The sequence below is a fragment of the Rhinatrema bivittatum genome, chromosome 3, assembly GCF_901001135.1.
Source record: "Rhinatrema bivittatum chromosome 3, aRhiBiv1.1, whole genome shotgun sequence".
Classification (NCBI taxonomy): domain Eukaryota; kingdom Metazoa; phylum Chordata; class Amphibia; order Gymnophiona; family Rhinatrematidae; genus Rhinatrema; species Rhinatrema bivittatum.
In genome coordinates, this window is record NC_042617.1 from 198929262 (window position 1) to 198951668 (window position 22407).

General features: G+C 44.0%; 1 protein-coding gene across 2 annotated transcripts in view; it reads right to left on the reverse strand.

The window, feature by feature from the left end:
- NID1 (nidogen 1) overlaps positions 1–22407 on the reverse strand; it is a 201589-nt gene that overhangs the window by 18832 nt on the left and 160350 nt on the right. For both annotated transcript variants that reach the window (XM_029594103.1, XM_029594102.1), the window contains 2 exons: positions 15383–15540; positions 8006–8129 (listed from right to left, as the gene is read on the reverse strand). In XM_029594103.1, coding sequence (XP_029449963.1) covers positions 8006–8129; positions 15383–15540 — 282 coding nt within the window. The remainder of the gene's footprint in view (positions 1–8005; positions 8130–15382; positions 15541–22407) is intronic.

A 22407-nucleotide genomic window follows, 5' to 3' on the forward strand; every position in this document is an offset into this window, starting at 1 on the left:
CACAAAAAGCTGCCACTCACACACCCAGGCACCCATTCTACCACACACACAAAGCTGCCACTCACGCACCCAAGCACCCATTCTACCACACACACAAAGCTGCCACTCACGCACCCTGGCACCCTTTCTACCACACACACACATACACACAGAGCTGCCACTCACCCACATACACACACACAAGCAAGTTTCCTCTCTCACGTGGAGCCTCTTCTCATTGTTTGGCTCAATAAGCCTGGCCTCTGCTCTTCAGCCACTGCCAGCCTGGCCTCCAGCAGTGCCAAACAGCATCTCTCTGCTCTTCAGCCGCCACCGGCCTGGTCTCCAGCAGCGGCATGCAGCGTTACTCCGCTACCAACTGCATCGGCCCTCTGGGAGATGATCGATCCTCTGATAGGCCAATCTGCCCCTGGGAAGAAGGGAAGCACAACTGGGGCAGGGGGACACCGGGAGTCGCAACACACTGGTTGAGAATCGCTGCTTTAGGGTATACATGTTTAGATCTTTAAATCTATCCCCATATGCTTTAGAATGAAGACCATTGATCATTTTAATGGCCACCTTCCGGACAAACTCCATCCTGTTTATATCCTTTTGAAGGTGCAGTCTTTAGAATTGTACATAGTATTCCAAGTAAGGTGTTACCAGGGACCTATACAAGGGCAATATCAGCTCCCTTTTTCGGCTGACCATTCCTCTTCCCATGCAGTGAAGCACCTTTCTGGCTTTAACCATCACTTTATCCACCTGTTTAGCAACCTTAAGATCATCAGATACAGTTATCCCCAAATCCCACTCTTCCTTTGAGCTTGGAAGAATTTCATCTCCACTTTTCCCTTGGACTTTTGCATCTGTTATGCTGATGGGAGTAGCAATCTGTTAGGATCTACTCCTCCAGAGGGGAGGAGTTAGCAATCTGTTACGGATCTGCTAGGGAGTTAGCAATCTGTTATGATATAGACTGCTGAGTTGACAATCTGTACCAGCGGAGTGCTAGAGAGGGTGCTCAGCTGGACAGGAATGTAAATAGGTGAAATCCTTGGGCCGATGGCAGATGACAGCGCTCCAGGAGGATATCTTGAGAGGAACCACCGGCTAGGCTTGAGTATGGAGACAGACACAGACAGTTCTTTTATTAGACATGTTAGTAGAATCACCAGCGGTGGCAGTAGTGAGCTGATATGCCCGGCGGGGCTGAAGTCCCTCAGATATTGGAACTGCGATCACAGGGTTGCTGAGCTGTAAAGAGACTGTAGATAGTGAATAGACAGGGTATGCAGTATACATAGCCAGTATTTAGATAATAACTCACATAAGGTCTTGAGAAAGCTCAGTAGCTGGAAAGGGTTAGGCCCTCGAGGAGCGAGTACCTGGTTCCAGGGAAAGCTCAGAGAGCGGTGGTAACTCAAAATTGTCTGTATCTGTAATAGCTTCCAGGCAGTAGAGAATCTTCAGAGTGTTCAGGAACATGGACCCTCGAGGACCGGTTAGGCCCTCGAGGAGCGAGTACCGGTTCCTATCTATAATCTGAAATAGAGAAAAGAGAGCGAGGCCCCCGAGAAGCGGGAACCTCTGGTAAGTCTGAGGAGGCAGAGTAGCTTGGACGAATTTGTATCCTTGTCCGAGTCCTTGCTAACTCAATCTGTTGGCGAAAGTGAAGACCTTTTATGTTGGAAGCAGATGACGTCAATACAGGGGGATGCCCCTGAGGTTCGCACCCTTGCTGGTACATACTTCGGAGCGCGCACATGCGCGCGCCCTACGTCATCAGAAACATGGCAGATCCACAGCGTTGAGCCGGCCCGGGGATGCCGGGGAGAAGCAACATGGATGCGCCGCGGCAGCAAACCGTCCATCAGGCCAGAGGGAGTCGCCACATAGGTAGAGAGGGTGGAGCGAGGGCGTAGAGCAGCCACGAACGCAACAGTACCCCCCTTCAAAGGGCGATCTCCTCTTTGGGTACCAGGCTTAGGTTTCAAAGGATATGCGAGGTGGAACTGAAGAAGCATCTCTGTATCCAAGATATTCGTCAGAGGCTCCCAAGAATTTTCTTCGGGGTCGAAACCTTCCCATTTCAGAAGGTATTCAAAATTCTTGCCTCTTTTACGAACATCCAAACCCTCTTCGACCTTGTATTCTAAATCGTCTTCAGCAATGATGACGGTAGGTTCTTGAGATTTGGGGGAAAATTCGCTGAGTATGAGTGGTTTCAAAAGAGAAACGTGGAAGGCATTATGAATGTTAAGTCCAGGTGGTAACTTCAGACGATAAGTGACATTGCCAATACGTTGAAAGACTGGAAATGGTCCCACATAGCACGGAGCAAACCGAGAAGACGGTAGTTTGAGTCTGAGGTGCTTGGTTGACAACCAAACCTTCTCTCCTGGCTTGAAGACTGCAGCTTGCGCATGGTGTGCATCATAGTATTTCTTAGCATGATCACTCGCTTTGATTAGCATATCCTTAGTCCATAGTTTATGGATATCATCAGCAGTAGATTGGGCTGCTGGGGACGTCACTGAGAGCTTCAGTGGAAGTGGTGGTGTTGGGGAACGTCCAAAATCCACTTCAAAAGGTGACTTTCCAGTAGATGTATCTGGATGAGAGTTGATTGGGAATTCAGCCCATGGAAGCAATTCGGCCCAATTATTCTGTCGAGACATGACATAGGCTCGAATAAACTGCTTCATCGTCCGATTCATCCGTTTCATCTGGCCATTTGACTGTGGATGGTAGGCCGAAGTATAGTCTAGAGCAATGTCAAATAGTTTACACAAGGCCCTCCAGAATCGTGCCGTGAACTGCGATCCACGGTCAGACACGATGTGTAAAGATAGACCATGGAGACGGAATATGAGTTGTATAAAAAGTTTAGCAAGTTCCAATGCCGAGGGTATGCCCGGAAGCGCTACAAAGTGTGCCATCTTCCTGAATCGATCCACTGTCACCCAGATAGTGTTCTTCCCTCCAGATGTGGGTAGATCAACTACGAAGTCCGTAGCGATGTGCGACCAAGACCGATCTGGAACTGGCAGAGGTTGCATCTGACCCCAAGGTTGTCCCGAAGTAATTTTGTTTTTTGCACAATTGGTGCAGGATGCCACATAGGAGTATGTATCCTTCTTGATCTTGAGAAAGGTTCGACGTTGGCCAGGATGGCCGGCCAACTTGGAATTGTGCGCCCAAAAAAGCACTTTCTTCCTAAAATGCTTTGGAACAAGTCTTACCAACGGGTACAGACTGGGTGGGAGCCAAAATGATTTCTTGGAATCAATTATGTCCTGTGGCTCATCAGGCATATCTTCACACATTGTCCTCTCATCAAGATCAGAGGAAGGATCCATTCCTTCTTCAGGTAGAACAGTATTAGTTCCTGAACCCATGGTATTCTCACAGGACCCCTTGTAGAGGAATGACCTCAATCACTTCTTCGAAAGATCCATCTCAAGAGGATGCATCCTGGGGCAACAGCTCTGGCCCCGCTAGGATAGTAGACATGCAGCTAACAGGCAAGACTTCCTTGAAGCATTTCTTATGACAATCTGGACCCCATCGTGAAAGATCCAGGGATGCCCAGTCAAATTGGGGTTGGTGCACTTGTAGCCAGGGTAACCCCAAAATAATAGGGTGCATGGCCTTTTCCAGTACAAAGAAGGAAATTATCTCCGTATAGAGTGCTCCGTTGCGAAGCGTAACTGGTACAGTCTCACAAACCACGTCGCCTGGCAAGGGTTCCCCATGAATGGAAGACAACAATAGTGGATCTTTTAATTTGATGAGAGGAATCCTCAAATATTCCACTAATCGTCTAGTAATGAAGTTGCCTCCTGCCCCTGAGTCCACCAGGGCAGGAGTCTAAATCATAACTGGTCCATAGGTCAGAGAGACTGGAAGAGAAAGCGGAGGAGAGGATGCGATAAGTCCCAAGAACAGTCTTTCCGCCGGACTTGAATTCATCCGTCTCCCGGGTAAAATGGGACATGTTGAGATATCATGGCCGGACTGACCACAGGACCAAAAAAGCAGGAGGGTAGGCTATCTAAAAAAGCCGTTTGGGCAAAAATGGAGGTTAGACGCCAAAGGAATGTCCACGTGCAACTTTATTAAAATGGAGACCAATGATTTTTACATGTGTCCGACTCAGGTCAGAGTTTCGCCCCACACCGGGGCTGCCTCAGGGGCTGTGTATGTTGAAGAGCAATAATTGAAAATCAATAATGTTCTTAAATGGAATAGTCTAGTGGTCAGATGCTTTCAGCGCATATACCAAATTCGTTCGATCTCCACTTGAGTGCTTTTTTGGGCGCACAATTCCAAGTTGGCCGGCCATCCTGGCCAATGTCGAACCTTTCTCAAGATCAAGAAGGATACATACTCCTATGTGGCATCCTGCACCAATTGTGCAAAAAACAAAATTACTTTGGGACAACCTTGGGGTCAGATGCAACCTCTGCCAGTTCCAGATCGGTCTTGAAAACATCCGTTTTGCACTCAAGTGGAGATCGAGCGAATTTGGTATATGCGCTGAAAGCATCTGACCACTAGACTATTCCATTTAAGAACATTATTGATTTTCAATTATTGCTCAACATACACAGCCCCTGAGGCAGCCCCGGTGTGGGGCGAAACTCTGGCCTGAGTCGGGCACATGTAAAAATCATTGGTCTCCATTTTAATAAAGTTGCACTTGGTCATTCCTCGGACTGACCACAGTACATGCACAGGCCGCATTTCTTCCAGAATCTTCTCTCTTTAGAGGTCAAATGACCATGACCAAGTTGCATCGGTTCCTCTTTATCAACAGTAGGAATTGCTGGACCCATCCAAGATGCAGGGGTACTGGCATGTTTCAACCCAGGTAACACCTTAGGCCAGAGTACCTTCATCTTGTCTCGGAGCCAACAATCAATCCGAGTAACTAAGGCTATCAATTCTTCCAGCGAGTCAGGTGTCTGACAAGTGGCCAGCTTGTCTTTCACACAGGTATCCAGGCATCTGCAGAAGAGAGTCTTGAGAATCTGGGATCCCAGCGAAGTTACGCTGCAAGAGTCTTAAATTCTATGGCAAATTCACCCAGGGATCTTTTGCCTTGCTTCAAGTCCACTAAAGCAAACCCAGCAACAGACATACAAGCAGGGTCATCAAAAACGGATTTAAACAAGTCCATAAATCCTTCTATGTCCTGCAAAATAGGGTCCTTGCGTTCCCACAAGGTAGATGGCCATGACAAGGCTCTACCATCCAAGTATGACAGGATGTAGCTGGTCTTAGAAAGGCCCATGGGAAATATTGAAGGTTGTAAGGTGAAATGTAAGCTGCACTGGTTCAAAAAGCCCCGAGTCTTCTGGAGTTCTCCGGAGAATCAAATAGGCGCCGCCAGTGGAACAGCTGTCATTAAAGTTACCTCCTGTAACTGACCTTCTTGTGTAGAAGCTGTGTGTGAAGCTGATGAAATGCTGCAGTAAGTTTCTCCAAGGTTTCTTGCTGTTCTGAGATGCGTTGAGCCATAAGAACATAAGAACATAAGAAAATGCCATACTGGGTCAGACCAAGGGTCCATCAAGCCCAGCATCCTGTTTCCAACAGTGGCCAATCCAGGCCATAAGAACCTGGCAAGTACCCAAAAACTAAGTCTATTCCATGTTACCATTGCTAATGGCAGTGGCTATTCTCTAAGTGAACTTAATAGTAGGTAATGGACTTCTCCTCCAAGAAGACAACAATAGCAAAGCAGAGAGGTGTGCTGGGTCCATGGGTTACTGACATCCAATACCTTAAGCTGGATTCCCAGGAGTACTGCTTCTCCAATTTTAAAACCGGATTCACTGGAGTTAGCAATCTATTATAATCTGCTATGCTGATGGGAGGAGCAAGCAGATGGGAGTGGCAATCTGTTAGGATCTACTCCTCCAGAGGGGAGGAGTTAGCAATCTGTTACGGATCTGCTAGGGAGTTAGCAATCTGTTATGATATAGACTGCTGAGTTGGCAATCTGTACCAGCGGAGTGCTAGAGAGGGTGCTCAGCTGGACAGGAATGTAAATAGGTGAATCCTTGGGCCGACGGCAGATGACAGCGCCCCCAGGAGGATATCTTGAGAGGAACCACCGGCTAGGCTTGAGTATGGAGTCAGACACAGATAGTTCTTTTATTAGACAGGTTAGTAGAACCACCAGAGGTGGCAGTAGTGAGCTGATATGCCCGGCGGGGCTGAAGTCCCAGAAAAAGTAGGTGGAAAAGGGACAGGGCATGGGCGTTCCAGAGGCGAACTCCAAATTTTCGTCAACTGGTACACATATGTTACTCACACCACTTTGCTACAGCTCTTCGTGTGTGTGAGAGAGAGAGAGACTCTTTTATAAGGCTCAGTCTGATACTCTACATATGGACCATTGTAAGGGAGCACTTTTATTTGGGGTGAGTTTTTGGGAGGTGGGATGGGGTTGGCAGGGGGGAGGGGGTGTTACAGACACATTCAGAGGTATCCATTGTAAAATTGACATCAGTAAAGAATTTTTGACAATGTTAGCAGACACTGCAGTATACAAATCAACTCCTCTTGTTAGAATTTTCATCACTTATAGGTCGCAAATTAAGAACATAAGAACATAAGAAAATGCCATACTGGGTCAGACCAAGGGTCCATCAAGCCCAGCATCCTGTTTCCAACAGAGGCCAAACCAGGCCACAAGAACCTGGCAAGCACCCAAAACCCAAGTCCATTCCATGTAACCATTGCTAATGGCAGTGGCTATTCTCTAAGTGAACTTAACTAACTTAACTTAACTAAGTGAATTCTTTACTAATGTCAATTTTGCAATGGATACCTCTGAATGTGTCTGTAACACCGCCCTCCCTAACACCAACCCTCCTTCCGAAAACTCACCCCGAATCAAAGTGCCTCCTTACAATGGTCCATATATAAAGTATCAGACCGAGGCTTATAAAGAGGCATTCTCTCTCTCTGATGTTCACCAGACTCCTGTGCCTAACAAGGAGCTGTAGCAAAGTGGCACGCATAAGATATGGGCAGACATGCACACGTGAAGAGTATTTTATAACCTACGTGCATAGGTTATAAATAGCGCGTATTTTTGTGCACGGTGAGATATGTGCGTTTATGGGTGCACGCGCGGCCCTTTTTAAATCTACCCGTTTGCACTTACCTGGCTGGGTGGTCGAGCAGGGCAGAAACAGTGCACAAACATTTGAAAATCAAAATGTCCACATGCCATTTTCTTTCCCTGAGCTGGACATGAGCACAGCAAATGCCTCTTTTTCCTGTATCCAAACATTTGTGAGCTGTGGAAGCCCGCGTGTACTCTTAATCCAACCTGAGGAAGGCAGTTTCCAGCCAAGTCATTTCACCTGGGTAAACTGCTGTTTATCTGAGAAAACTGCCCTCAGTGCTGCACTCCTTTCATAATTAAAGTCCCCGGAAGCCAATACTTGATAGATCTAGGCCTAAAGTTAGACCCCTAAAAGGTGGGCAGGGCTCAGTCAGGGGAAGTAAGTTAGGCACTCAGTGCTAACTTAGGGCCCTAAGCGTAGATAGCTGAATAGCAGGCCTAAGCTTAAGTGTCTTGGTCATCTCAAAAAATTAAGTTCCCAAGTTCAGCTGAAATCTCATCGAACTTTACATGGCTATAATTAAGTTACCTATGTCAGACGCTCAGCTTTTTTAATTATCAGCTTCTTTTATGATCATTTTAGCATAAACCAATGCTCTGTTTTAAAGACACTTGACATATGAGAAGTAAAAAAAAAATAACTTTACTGGCATATAAACAATAAAGCTACAAGAAATTAGTATATAAAGAATTGCTTCACAACAGCGTGCTTGCAGTCTTATAGATGGTCTGCCCTGCCCTCATCATTGCATGCATTGTTCTCAGGAAAGTTCTTTTTCCTGGCACAGACTCCTGGACAGATGTAAAACTGTCAACCAGTGCAGACAGAAGAATGCATAAAATATAGCTGAACAAGCTCTAAAACAGATAACATACCTCCTCCAGTCTGTGTAATACAAATTCTTCCCATAACTGGTAACACCAAAGGGATACTGGATACCTTCAAGGATCTTTCGTCGAACGGGATGACTAGGGTTCAGACATTCCAGTTTCTTGGTGCCTGCATATAAACGTTTAGTGTTTGTATTTTTATTAAAAATGATCTTTTGTTTAAATATGCAAAACAATCTGTACGTAAAATGATGCAATCAAAGAAGCATGTTAAGTTTCTTAAAAGAAAAAGATATTAACTCCTTTCATTTCATATCCTCCTGCTTTCTAAAGGCCTTCTAAATGTAGCTGCAACCCGTTGAAAATTCCACAGATGATCTACGGCTCTCCAACTCCCTAGCATGTTTTTTTGTTTTTTTTGCAGAGTACACATGCTCTACAACTGAAAGCACCTTCTTGTGGTCAGAGATAGATGGGGGATACCATGAGTTTGACAACTAAGAGAATAACTTTCAAACGCGCATGGAGACGTATATGCATGTATATAGGCACCTATAGTTTTACCTTATATTAATATTAACCTGCACGTATTATAAATTATGTGTATCTTTATTCCACAACATGTGCGCATATGTATGCTTGTGTGTGAATACATGAAATGCACCGAAACCAAGTATATCACTGCATTAAATGTGTGTACTTTTCCTACCTATTTTAAACTTATACGCGTATATTTTACTCATGAAAGTAAAGAGGACTTATGCGTATCTCCCATTTTACGCATGTTAAGTCAGTATATTTTAAAACGTGCACGTCAAGGAAATTACCAGTTTTATCAATTAGTCCACCATTTCACCCAGTCCTTTTCCAGGCCATGGAGATCAGCTTGAACTCCCTGCAGTTCACTCAGATCTCCCACCCAGTCAGTACTACATAATAAACATGTTTACTTTCGCTTGTGCCAGATAATTAGCAGGTATAACAATTCACAAGTATATGTGCATGCAAACGTGAAAATATGCATGTATCTTGACTTTTATATAATATGGAATATGCAAGTAGAAGTTACTTACATGCATATATGCCAAATTTTATGTTCGTAAAGTTTTGAAAATTCACCCCTAGGCGTATTGTATAAGTAGAAGACTATTATTAATTACTCCTATGGGGAAGCAGAACATACAATGAAACTACAGAATTATACACATATACCTGGCAGGGATATATTGTACATGTTAAATGGGAAAAAAAATCTGCAAGTCTAATTTATCAGTCCATTGGGGAAAATAAGAAGACCTGATTCAGATGGTTATACAATTATTCTGGTACCAGCCAATTTGGAACACCTGCTTTATATATGTATCGCAGACTAGCAATACTTAGGAAGTCATTCAGATTTGCATTTTGTTTGATCAGTTCTTAAATAAGGCTACTTGTCTTTCAGAGTGAATCAATATGCTGCAAAAATTTAGAATGAAGCAGACTAGTGTAAGCTAGTGGCTTATTAAATTATTTTCCCTACCTGGCTAGGGTAAATTAAATTACAAAGGAGATAGCCCTTGGCCACTTTTTTTTTTTTTTAACTCAGGGAGTGCCCAATGATTGTTTGAAGTTTGACATCTCTTGTGTCAATTACAGATCAATGCAAATGTAATTCCTTTTGAAAGTCAACAGAAGGGTCATTATCATCTATAGGAGGTAGCAATATCCAATCTATATCAAGGTTGGACCCTTATGGAACTTAATATTCAATCACGTTTGAATCTGAAAAAGGACTGAGTTACCCAGGTGGCAGTTTTCCTTCATGGACTGCCTGAAAGCTTGGTTTGAGAGCTGTGCTGCCAGAACTGATTGTGCAGGTCACTATAACTGTGACTTATAAACTAAGACTGAATTTTACTCAGCACAGTTGCTCGGTAATGTCAATGCTCCTGTTTGCCAATTATTGCCATTGAAGGACTTTTGGACAATAAGTGAATTTTTACCCCTTTTCTGCCATCTTATCTCACAGAGATGTCTGTGAGACTTTTAGGTTTTATCTGTCATCCACTAAAAGGAATTTCCTTAGATAATCCCTTGGTGTTGAGACAACATCCTGTTATAGGAGTTTCCCTGGACTTGTGCAGTACTACAGAGGGTGAGAACACTGTCTTAAATTGCCTTACAGCTGGGCTAATCTATTTTGGCAAATGCATAATTCTTAAGTGCTAAATTGAGCTTAAAGATAACATTTGTTTTCTGATTATCTTACATGATAGTGCTTGGGCTATAAACTAATACAGAAACTGTAACAAAATCAAAGAAAGAATAATCATGCCATATTACTCATTTCACTTTAATGCTGCTAATAAATGAAATGACTACCTCACAAACAATACCTGTAATCTGCTTCCTAAAACTAATTAATTTGTATCATACGGTTATTGGTTAAATTTGATAATCTACTGTAAGGTTATCTACATCAGATATTTCCTACAGACCAGAATTTAGAAGGGAATTTAGAAACTACAGTTTTTCTAATTTGCTATGAGTAAATTGAACTGAAATTTAGGGCAGAGCTAGTGATTGTCTGTTATAATTTACAAACAGAAAATTCTCTTTTTTTCAATGCTATTAAATCCTTTTATTATAATGCCATGTGCTTCTATTTCCTATAGTATATACAAATCCAAATGTGTTATGTAAATGTATATGCTTTGAACTTGTCTGCACTTTTTGCAAACAATAGCAATATATTGTGAGGGTAACTGTCAAATAAATGTATGCAGCGTCATATACACACATAAATGGCTGCCAGCAGATCTACACTAATATTTTATAACCTGGGCATATTGAGATGAATTTTAAAACCTGGACATGTGCCAAAATTGGGAGCTGGGTATGCATCTAGCACTGGCATGTGCCCACCCTATTTTATAAAGTGGACAGATGCATGCACAAGTGCCAATGTGCACACATCTCGCATGGTGTGGGCGGGGCATGGGCATTCCAGGGTGAGGACAAGAGATGTGTGCATAACTTTACTTCTTTTATGGAAGAAGTGTAAGTTTAAAAAAATATACAGGCATCTGTGAGGGGATTGAGGTGTCTGGGGTAACTGAGGGGAATGCAGCGTGTATAACCAGGGGGTTTGGGAGGACCTAGGAGGATACTGGATAAACTGATGTGTGTGAACTGATGAAATTGGTCTTCGGCTGGATAGGCATCAGTTTTAAAATATAGGCAATTGTGCGCCCATAAGCAGACTTGTGCTGCTGGGCATATGCAAGCGTAAAGTTAGATGCATACACACAGGTATCTAGGCTATTTTATAATATGTGTGTATATGTGCATGCATGTAATAAAATGGTCGTATCTCTGGGTATGCACCCATGTATGTGCGTGTCAGCAGGCCCATTTGAAAGTTATCATTATAAATATGTTTTATAAAATACGCAGATCTCTTCCCGGCAACATACACACATATAATAAGCTAATATGAGAATACATGCAATGCACTGAAAGAACATATCAATGATTGAACTGTGTACTTTTCCTACCTATTTTAAAAATATAGGTGTATATATTATGTATGAAAATAAAATGGGAATTACTTGCATAAATTGGTGTATTTTTAAACATAAATGCATCAAGAAAATTACCAGTTTTACCAATTTGTGCACCAGTTCACCCAGTGCTTTTCCAGGTCTTCAAGACCCTCCTGGTTCTTCAGCTGGAATGCCCCCCAGTTCATCCAGACTTCCCACCTAGTCAGTACTACACAATTAACATGTTTAATGTCATTTACACCAGATAATTAGCAGATGTGAAATTATGCATGTCTTTTAAAATAGCAACTTATGCACGTAAAAGTTGACCCTGCCCCAGAAGAGCCCTAGACCGCCCCTTTTACGCATGGATCTGCGCACATGAAAGTGAAAATATGCACAAATTTTAAACATTTATAAAACAAGGAATACATGAGTAGAAGCTACTAATGTGTATCTATACTAACTTCTATGTGCATAATAGTTTGATAATTAATCTCCTGGGTGGTTATTTTATGCTGTTTTTACTTTCTGCTCCAGCCTCTTCTCCCCATCCCTGGGAGAACCTTTAGTTGTGTGGCCATGCTACACACGCCCATTCTAAATCTTGCAGCTGAGAGCTGGATTTATGTGCCCCTCCCCCCTCCCATAGTTAGGGCTTTACAGTGGGTTGAATACAGGCTCCTTGTAACATTGCTGTATCAAGCCCGAGGCTAATGCCTATTTTGCCTGTTGAATGTAACAATTTTGGCCAGCCTCAGGATGTCCCGCAGCCAGCTACACTCACCCCGATCTTCATGGCTCAAAAGCCGCCAAGACGCCATTCCTGCTGCGTGAGCCCGGGGCCTCCTGGGCACGCATATGTGCACTTAAAGGCCATGCAGCAGGAAAACCCTGTCGGCAGGCTCTGATGACGTCATGCAGTGGGGTATTTAACCCCCCCATGCTTTGAACCGATACCTCAGCAACAGATCTTCCTGCTCCTGCAGTGCATGTTGCTATTGCTGTCTTGTGCTTGCTCTGCCTTGGCGCACTGCTTTCTTTGCCGGGCCTTGCTGCCTCCGAGCCCGTTCTTGTGCCTTGCCCTGCTTCATCCGTGTCTTTGTCCTGTCTGTCCTCTCTGCCTGATTCCTGGTTTTGACCCTGGCTTTGGATCCCAACTATGCCCTTGGATTGTTGCCTGCCCTGAGCTCAACCTGGAATACAACACTGCCTGATCTCCGCTGCCCCAGCTTGGACCTCTACGCAGCCTGACCTCCACCTGCCCCATCTTCAGGCCGGACCTCGATGCTATTTGCTTGCCACCCGCCTGGACCTCAATCCTCTATTCAACTTCATCTGACTGCTCCTTTCAGGACCCTCGCCTAAGCCCTGTAGGACCCTGGAACCCAGGGGCTTAACCTGAGGGGAACAGAGCTGGTATAGGTGAAAGCCCTAGACCCAGTCCTTGTAAGAGTAAGTCCACCTGCTGTCGGTGTGGGCCTAGTAGGTTCGCCTGCTAGGATGCATCACCGCACGACAGCCCAAGGGATCACATCCATGACATTAAAATGGGGAGTTACAAGGTCTTAATTTGCATGTGGCAATTTTTAACATCCTTTGCCAGCCCCTCCCATAGAGAAGAGTTCAGAGGGTATATTTGCCTCTTCATCTCCTGTTTTATCAGCACCATTATAACTAGCAATTCTATAACAAGTAATATACACATAAAGGTGAATTTTAAAAAATATTCTCACAAAAAAGGCCATGGGCGTGGAGATCAGGTATTTTATAAAGGGTTCACATGCTCATCCATATTGCATACATGAGCAAACATGTATGTGTAAAAACAGGGGCAGTCCAGGGGCATTCATGGGGGGAGGGTGCAGTATTTATTTATTATTTGTTTTATTTTTAAATGTTGCTATTCCGCTTGATCAAAAAATTTTACTAAGTGGTTTGCAATAGAACATAAAGCATCAAATCTGACAAACGAACATTAATGCATAATATTTACGCGCACAAGTTGCAATTTTAGAATCTGCCAAAGTGACGCGCGTAAGTCTGTTACTTGGGTATATTTACATCTGCAAATTATCAGGCATTAAGTAAGAATAAAAGTGCTTATTGCGAAATTTTGACTGGGTGAGGGTAAACTGGAGGGAGTTCAGGCTGAAGAACCAGGAGGGCCTTGATGACCTAGAGATGGACTGGGCAAAGCTGGTAATTTCTTTCACACTTGCAAGTTCTAAAATTTGCGAACTTGTGTGCATATAAACCCAAGTGTGTGAAATCTCCACGCATAAATGTTTTAAATTCTGTGCTCAAACATGCGAGTACAGCAGAAGTGTGCCACTTATCAGTATATTTATTTTATTTTTATTTATTTAGTGTTTTTTTATACCGGCATTCACGATAGGCATCACATCATGCCGGTTTACATTAAACAAGGGGTGAGTAAAATTAGAAAATACAATAAAACTTTGACAAGTGCAAAACTGGAAATGTTGCAGTTACAACAAAACAGGGATGTACACAACTGGGAGCCGAAGAAGAAAATAGGTGATGCTACGTAGCAGTCTATATCAGATAGCCGGCTATTAGCACTTTTTAAGACATATCCAGCTATCTTTTTAAATGTATTCATTTAGGACCTGATTTTCAAAAGCATTTACATGCTTAAAATTAGGTTTTACATGTATAAATACACTTTACCCATGTAAGTGAACTTTTGAAATTTGCTACAATATATACCATTGAATTGTCCATAGAATTTACCCACATAAGTGCAGTTTATGCAAGTAAATAGCTTTTAAAAATTGCTACAATACTAGTTACATTTACACATGCAAATCCTTTTGAATATTACCCCCTTATTGTTTTAATTTATACTCCGCCTCGGCTTAGCTGGATAACTAGTATTTTAAGATTTATCCATATAAGTAATGCTTTTTTCAGACTTATCCAGCTAAGTAGTGACTTTCCCACACTACTTAGCCGGATAAATTGGAACTTAGCCGGATAAATTGGAACTTATCCAGATAAATATGACCTTCCGTGGTACATGGTTTTCATACATAAGTGCATGTTTGCCTGCATATGTATGTGTATTTTATACCTGTACATATCATATGCGCGCAGATTATAAAATACTTTCACAACTTTGCGCATGTCCATATATATGCCCATATTGGCAAGCACGCAGAGGTGTTTAAAATCATGAGTAGATGTGAATCAGTTATTTAATCTTTCGGATAGTAGAAAGACTAGGGGGCACTCCATGAAGTTAGCATGTGGCACATTTAAAACTAATCGGAGAAAGTTCTTTTCACTCAATACACAATTAAATTCTGGAATTTGTTGCCAGAGGATGTGGTTAGTGCAGTTAGTGTAGCTGGGTTTAGAAAAGGATTGGATAAGTTCTTGGAGGAGAAGTCCATTACCTGCTATTAATTAAGTTGACTTAGAAATAGCCACTGCTATTACCAGCAACGGTAACATGGTATAGACTTAGTTTTTGGGCACTTGCCAGGTTCTTATGGCCTGGATTGGCCACTGTTGGAAACAGGATGCTGGGCTTGATGGACCCTTGGTCTGACCCAGTATGGCATGTTCTTATGTTCTTATGGGAATAAAACTGAATTGCCCAAAGTCACAAACAGCATGAGCCATAATTTGAATTTGTAGTTCAATATTGTAATAAATGTACACATCCATTTGAGACAAGCAACAAAACGGGAAGAGTTTTGCACTAATGCAAAACTAGTTTTACAATTATCTCTGAAAACATGACATCATCATCAATGGTAGGGGGGTGGGGGGGGGGGGAAACAGTGCAAAACTGGAAACAATTTTGAACTGATACAATTTTTTAGATGCCCTTTGAGTAATCTGTCTTTTCATAGGCATCATTTACCTGCATCAGCCCAGCAAAGCATTGAAGAATAAGGATCTATGGTCAATCCATTCGGCAATTCTAACTCATCTTTAACAAGAATCCTTCTGTTTGTTCCATCCAGGTGTGACATTTCAATTTTAGGAGCATTTCTATTCCAATCAGTCCAGTAAAGCTTTCTGGAAAGAAAAGGAGGGAAGGTAGAAATCCTTTAACTTGATCCTGTACATTACAATCTGAAATACAGGTATATATAAAAAGGAGAGCGTGAGTTCATATAGCCCAGCAGAGGCAGGTACTTATGAAGTACAAGTATATGCAAGATTACTGTCCTCACAGTATTTTATCTTTTACTGCAAGAACTATATGCATTGATATACATCTTGGGCCCAATATTCAGCACTGGCTGGTTAACAGACTTAGCCGGCCAAGTTACGATGTATATTCAGCAGCAAGGCAAAGCCACTGAATATATGCGTATATGTGCACACTTAGCCAGATAATTCTACCCGGCTAAGTTTAGACCTGCTCTCTGGGGCATCTGAACAAATGAAAACTTAATGCGGCTAACTCTGAATATAGGTAGTTAGCCATATAAGTTAATTGGCTAACTTGCTCTGCCCCTGATCCGCCCAGTACATGCCTACTTTTTGAGCATGTAACTTCTACCCATATAAGGGACTTACTTGGCTAAGCAGCAGCTGATGATTGGAGGCGCATATTCAGCAGCTGACACTTAGCCACATAAGTCCCACTTATCCAGCTAAATAGTGCTGAATGTGCTTTGAATATTGGGCCCTTTAAATCTTCACTTCACTGCATTAAACACATGTTAAACATCTATTTTGGTATCTAATGAGTGTTAATGGTAAAATATGTATTGGTGTTACCATTAATATGCAAAAGCAAATATTTTCTTGAAAAAAAACAAACATTAAGGCGCTGCCTTGAATGCAAATGCATGCAAAACAGCACATTAATATTAAAATAGATTACTGTAAATTGCGTTAAGTTATGCATCTCAAGAGGTGTAATCAACTTTTTCTGAGAGCATAGTCAAGCTAACACGCCTACCGATGTCTCAGTCCTCAGCCCCCTCCTCTCCTTAAAGGGATATCCATGGCCCACAGTAAACCTTTCCTAGAAGATCACCCTGCTCCTCCCAGCAGAAGCAGATCTCCAAATAGGATCCTTCCCCAGCAGAAGAAAGCACCCATCTTAGACAGAACAAGCCCCTTCATCAGAAGCAGCAGCCATCTTCCCAAGCAGGATCACACTGCCTCTGGCAGAAGCTTGCACAGCCCTCCAATCAGGAACTGCCCTCATCCCTACAGTGAGGTACCCTCCTTCCTGGAATCTCCCTTTCATCCCATCTGGAGTAGTGCAAGGGACCTCAGGGCAGTTGCAATCCTTACTCAGTTCTGCCCCGATTACTCCAAGGCATCAAATGACACTGGCTGACCTAATGCTCTGCATTGCCCCACGTGTGCAGAGGTACTGTACATTAAACACTGTAGGCAAAATGTGCTATCACATAGAAATCATAAAAATAAAGGGGTAAATAATTCAGCAGTTATTTGGCTGAACAAATTAGCCAAATAAACTTACTTGGCTACCTTGGCTGAGATTTATTCAGCTCTCTTATAGTTAGTCGGATAAGTTTATCTAACTATAGGATAGCCAAATAGCAGTCCTAGATTTATCTGTCTAACTAAGCCAGATAAGGCTGAATACCTTATAAAATATATCCAGCAACGTGGCGAGCACTGACTGCAGCCAATTAAACTCTGGAATTTGTTGCCAGAGGATGTGGTTAGTGCAGTTAGTATAGCTGTGTTTAAAAAAGGATTGGATAAGTTCTTGGAGGAGAAGTCCATTACCTGCTATTAAGTTCACTTAGAGAATAGCCACTGCCATTAGCAATGGTTACATGGAATAGACTTAGTTTTTGGGTACTTGCCAGGTTCTTATGGCCTGGATTGGCCACTGTTGGAAACAGGATGCTGGGCTTGATGGACCCTTGGTCTAACCCAGTATGGCATTTTCTTATGTTCTTATGTTCTTATGTGATTTGGTGTGATGAAAGCTACACAAAGATGAGATTTGTACAGTGTACTCTCGACCTAGCTTGATGAACTCTCTACCTAGCTGCTATCAAGCTAGGTCGAGAGTATTGTATCAAGCTAGGTCGAGAGTACACTGTACAAATCTCATCTTTGTGTACCTTTCATCACTCCAAATCATATAAATTCTTCACTGATGTCTACTGTGCTGTTCGTACCTCTGAACGTGCATGTAAAACTGCCCCCCCAAAAACCTAGGCTACCACCAAACCTCACCCCAAGTTACTAGTTACCCCTGTTACAATGGTATAAATAGTTTACTTATATGAGAGCCTTATAGAGTCTCTCTCTCTCTCTCTCAACAGCCCAGGAAAATTACCATAACCACACCCCTTTTTATCATCATTTTTATAATAAAATGATTAATCTAGGTCTAAGCGTTAGGTTCCTCAATGGAATAAGTGAATTTTCAGCCAAAAATTTAGAATGTTGGAAATAGGAGCCTAAATTTAGGAACTCAGCTTTTTTTGAATATCAGCCTCTATACTATCATGTTTTTTTAATATTGTTTGACCTTCCAAGAAGAATTCAGCATTTCCCCTGACATTATTTATATTATATTAAATGGAAAGGAAAACAAAACAAGATAGTGTAAGATCCAACAGCCATTCTGAAGCCAGTTTATACTAAAGGATGCTTATAGTACAATGCCATGTGTTCATTATACCACTATGGAAAAGCTGCACCATGATGGACTGAGAACTTAGCAGAGCTTAGTCAAATAGTAATTTATTTTTACATAATGTTGCCTATAAACTAATAATCTTTTAGCATGCACAATGTTGTGAGTGACATAGGCAAAGCCCTAAGATCTGCACTGACAGCGGGTGAACCAGTCTTTGTCCAAGCCAGGCTATGACAAGTCCAAGAGGCTGTGACTGTGGTCAGATACGAGGAGCCAGACAATGTTATGAACCAGACAAGGTTGAAGGACCAGGCTAAAGCTTAAGACTACAGATGGACATGGAGCAAGGCTGAAACTGAGGACTATAGACGGACGTGGAGCAAGGCTGAGGCTGAAGGCAGATGTGGAACAAGGCTGAGGCTGAAGGCAAGGCAAACTGTTTGCTGAGGCAATCCTGAGTTGCATGGCCTGGGTTTAAATACCCAGCCATGTGATATCATCGGAGGGTGCCGAGAGCATGAGTTCCCACTGGGAGCCTTTATAGCCCGGCCTGCACCATGCGCATTTGCCTAGGAGGGAAGCAGGAGTGGCGGCATTTCCCTGCTGCACAAGGCAGCAGTCTTCAGCTGGTGGCATCGGGGTGAGCAAAACCACTTGCAGGGGTCATCCTGCAAGTGGTAAACATAACAGAGCCCCCTCCTCAAACCTCTTCTCTTTGGCTTCTGAGGAGTCATCACAGGTCCCAAGCTGCTAGTTCATCTTTTATTCTCCCAGATAAACCCTGCCAAAAAATTGCAGTTTGGCTATCTTCACCCCAACCAACTTCAAAAGCTTGTGTACAAAATTATACTGCATGCTTACTGACTGAGCGAGTGCCTTGATGAATACAAATAAGTTCTGTGGCAGTGGACACAACACGCTCATGTTGGTCAAAGATCAGGCAAAATTGTGGTGTAAAGTTATCCAAATCTCTGAGAAGTCAGTCATTTTGTTCCCACATGGGAGAGCCCAGGCAAGAGTAGGACCGTCCAACAGAGAGAGAATATATGTAATCTTGACACGATCATAAAAAAAAAAAAATAAGCTGGCTGCAACTCTAAATGCATCTTGCAAACATTGAGGAAACCTCTGCACCCCTTAGGATCAACACTACACCTCAGAGGTGGAGGGAGCTGTGTCATGGATTCCACGGCCTAGATGGATGCCGGTGCAGGGTTCACCAAGTCTGGGACTGGGACAGAGGTTGGACGTTAGGCTTATATCACATTAAGTGCTGAGAAAAGGTCTGTAGTAACCCATTTACTTGATCAAGTTGCTGCTGGGCCTGTTTCATGAACCTGTTCAGGAGACCATTCCATTCAGCCTTTTGTTTCTGCATCTGGGTGGCCAATACAGTGATGGCCCATCGTGAAGACACGTTCTCCGAGCTCATGGCCTCAGCAACCTGTTACGAGTGACATGAGCATGAGATCATCTTGCCGTGGTGCAATTTGTGCAACCTCGTGGGCAAAGCCCTGTCTGCACCGTCAGCGGGCAAATTAGTCTTTGCACAAGCCGGGTTATGACAAGTCCAAGAGGCTGTGACTACGGTCAGATCCGAGGAGCCAGACAATGCTATGGACCAGACAAGGCTGAAAGACCAGGCTGAAGCTGAAGACTGCAGACGGACGTGAAGCAAGGCTGAGGCTGAAGGTGGAAGACAGACTTGAAACAAGGTTGAGGCTGATGGCGGATGTGGAACAAGGCTAAGGCTGAAGCTGAAGACAGACATGGAATATGGCTGAGGCTGAAGTTGAGGACTGCAGATGGACATAAAGCATGGTTAAGACTGGAGCAGGCTAAAGACTGGAACAAGACTGAAGACAAGGCAGGCTTTGGCTGAAGATAAGCAGGCTTTGGCTGAACGCAAGGCAACTTGTTTGCTAAGGCAATCCTGTGTTGCATGACCGGGTTCTACATACAGCACAAGTTCCCACCGCGGGCCCTTATAGCTCGGTATGCGCGCACCTAGGAAGGAAACAGGAGTGCCAGTGTTTCCCTGCTGCATGAGGAAGCAGTCTTCAGCTGGTGACATCACTCATGAAGCCGTCCCATGAATGGTAAGCATAACATACAAGCTAAAGAAACTTTTAACATGCACACTTAAAATAGTCCCTAATTGCCAATGCACTAATTGTATTTGTGTGTCTGCTAAATGTCAGCCTGTAAAGCAAGCATGCAAAATTAGCAAGTATGTTACCCCCAAAAAGTGCACAGGGATTTCATCTTCCAAGCTTGGATCCACTCTTCCTTTTCAGGATCAAGCTTGAAGCTCCCCTCTTCAGACTGACTCCCCCAACCAACTCCTCCTCTTTCCAAAGGTTCCTGATGAGATGAGAGAGTTCTCCTGCCATATATCACGCTGCCTGTTATAGGGTGAAAGATTGCCAGATGGTATTGTTCAGTAATATGCAAGGAGGCAGGTATCACGGCTCCTACGTTCCTCCTGCCAGTGAAGCCTGGAACTCGCCAAAATGGTGAGAAACATTCTAGGTGAGAGAGGGGGTCAGTGATTGTATACTGGGTGGTGGCGCTAATAAGGGTATGGCTTACAGCAGACAGGAAGAAAAACTTTTAGAGCAAGAGACAGTGAGATGGAGGCAGAGATAGCACAAGACCAGAAGTGCCAAGAAGGCAGAGGGCCAGAAGGCTACCTCAAGGTTGCTAGATGAGCAGAGATTGGTCAGAACAGGACCAGGGAAAACTTGAAGCTACTCTTCCAGGTGGGAAAGAGCCCTGCAAGTAAGCTGGAGAAGCTGCTAGTTTTGGGTTGTTGCATAAAGTCTTAAATCAGTCTATAGTTGAATGTCTGCTGTACATATGGCTTGTTCCTGTCTCAAGGAAGGAACTGTGCCAACTATGAGGCAATATACCTAGAAAGGGATAAGGATACTGTTTCCTGCGCATTTGCCTGATTGCCATGAACAGCAGCCTGTCATATGGAATCTGATCTTGAAGGGAGAGGTAAATGCTGGATTGGGGGTTGGGGCAGGCCTTGAGGATATGGCATCACCGCAGTGTTAAATGTTAGGGTGCCTGCCCTGTGTGCATGCTAACTCTGAACACTCACTTTGAGCAGGTGCTCAACTTTAGACTTTAGTGAATGTGCACAAAATGGTGCATGAAGGAGGCCATCCCACTGTTGCAGTTTGATGCTGCTGGAGAAGATAGTGGACCCTTGGGCCGGCCTACCTAGGGAGACAGGGTAGGCCAGGGGGCGGAGCCATAAGCTGGAAGGGCTCATCCAGGAACCAGGGACCCCCCGGGAGGAGCCCGAAGGGTCCCGGGTCCTCGGGACTGGGAGTTGTCTACAGAATGTCCAGAGGCTGCGATGGGCGTAGGCAGGGACCAGAGCAAGCAGAATGAATAGGAAGTCCAAGGTACCCGGAAGGCAGGGGACCGGCTGCACAGGACCGAGGGCCGGCTGAAGGCAGGGCAGCGGGCGGCTGCAGAGTCTGTAGCAACTGGAGTCAGAGGCAGGCAGTGGGTGAAGCGGGGTCAGAAGCAAACCGGAGTCTGAAGCAGGCTGAAGCGGAGTCAGAAGCAAACCGTAGTCGGAGGCTGGCTGCAGGCTGAAGCGGAGTCAGAGGCAAACCGGAGTCAGAGGCTGGCTGCAGGCTGAAGCGGAGTCGAAAGCAGACTGGAGTCAGGGGCTGGCTGCAGGTTGAAGCGGAGTCAGAAGCAAACCGGAGTCGGAGGCAGGCAGCGTGGAGATCAACAAGTACGCAACTGAGAGCAACTAAGAAGTTGTGAACCTCGTTGCAAGGCGTTGAGAGAGAGTCTGAACGCCGGTTATATCGGGACTTGGGCGTGACGTCAGCAGCGCGGGCGGGGCCGGGCTTCCGGGAGCTGGACGCTCAAGAGGGACATCCTCGCGCGCGTGCGAGACCAAAGGGAAGCAGGCCCGTAATGGCGGCCGCCTCATGGAGTGAGAGAAGCCCCCGGGGTCCGGAGCGGGTGGAATGCGGTGATCACTGAAGCGGAGGTAGGCAGGCCTGAGCCCTAACAGAAGGGAAGCGGTCGGGACCGCAACACCCACACTATTTGCAATTTTAATTGAACTGCTCTCTACTTTATCTGGTGGTCTATTATGCATGATGTATTTTCTCCTTTTTTTTTTTTTTTTATTTCCTCTCTTATCCTCTTGGATTTGATATCAATATTTCATGCATCAATGCCATTTGCCGCAGAAGAATGGTTTTCCTTGGATTAATACTTTAAAGTTTCATAAATATAAAAAAATTAGCAGAAAGAGTTAC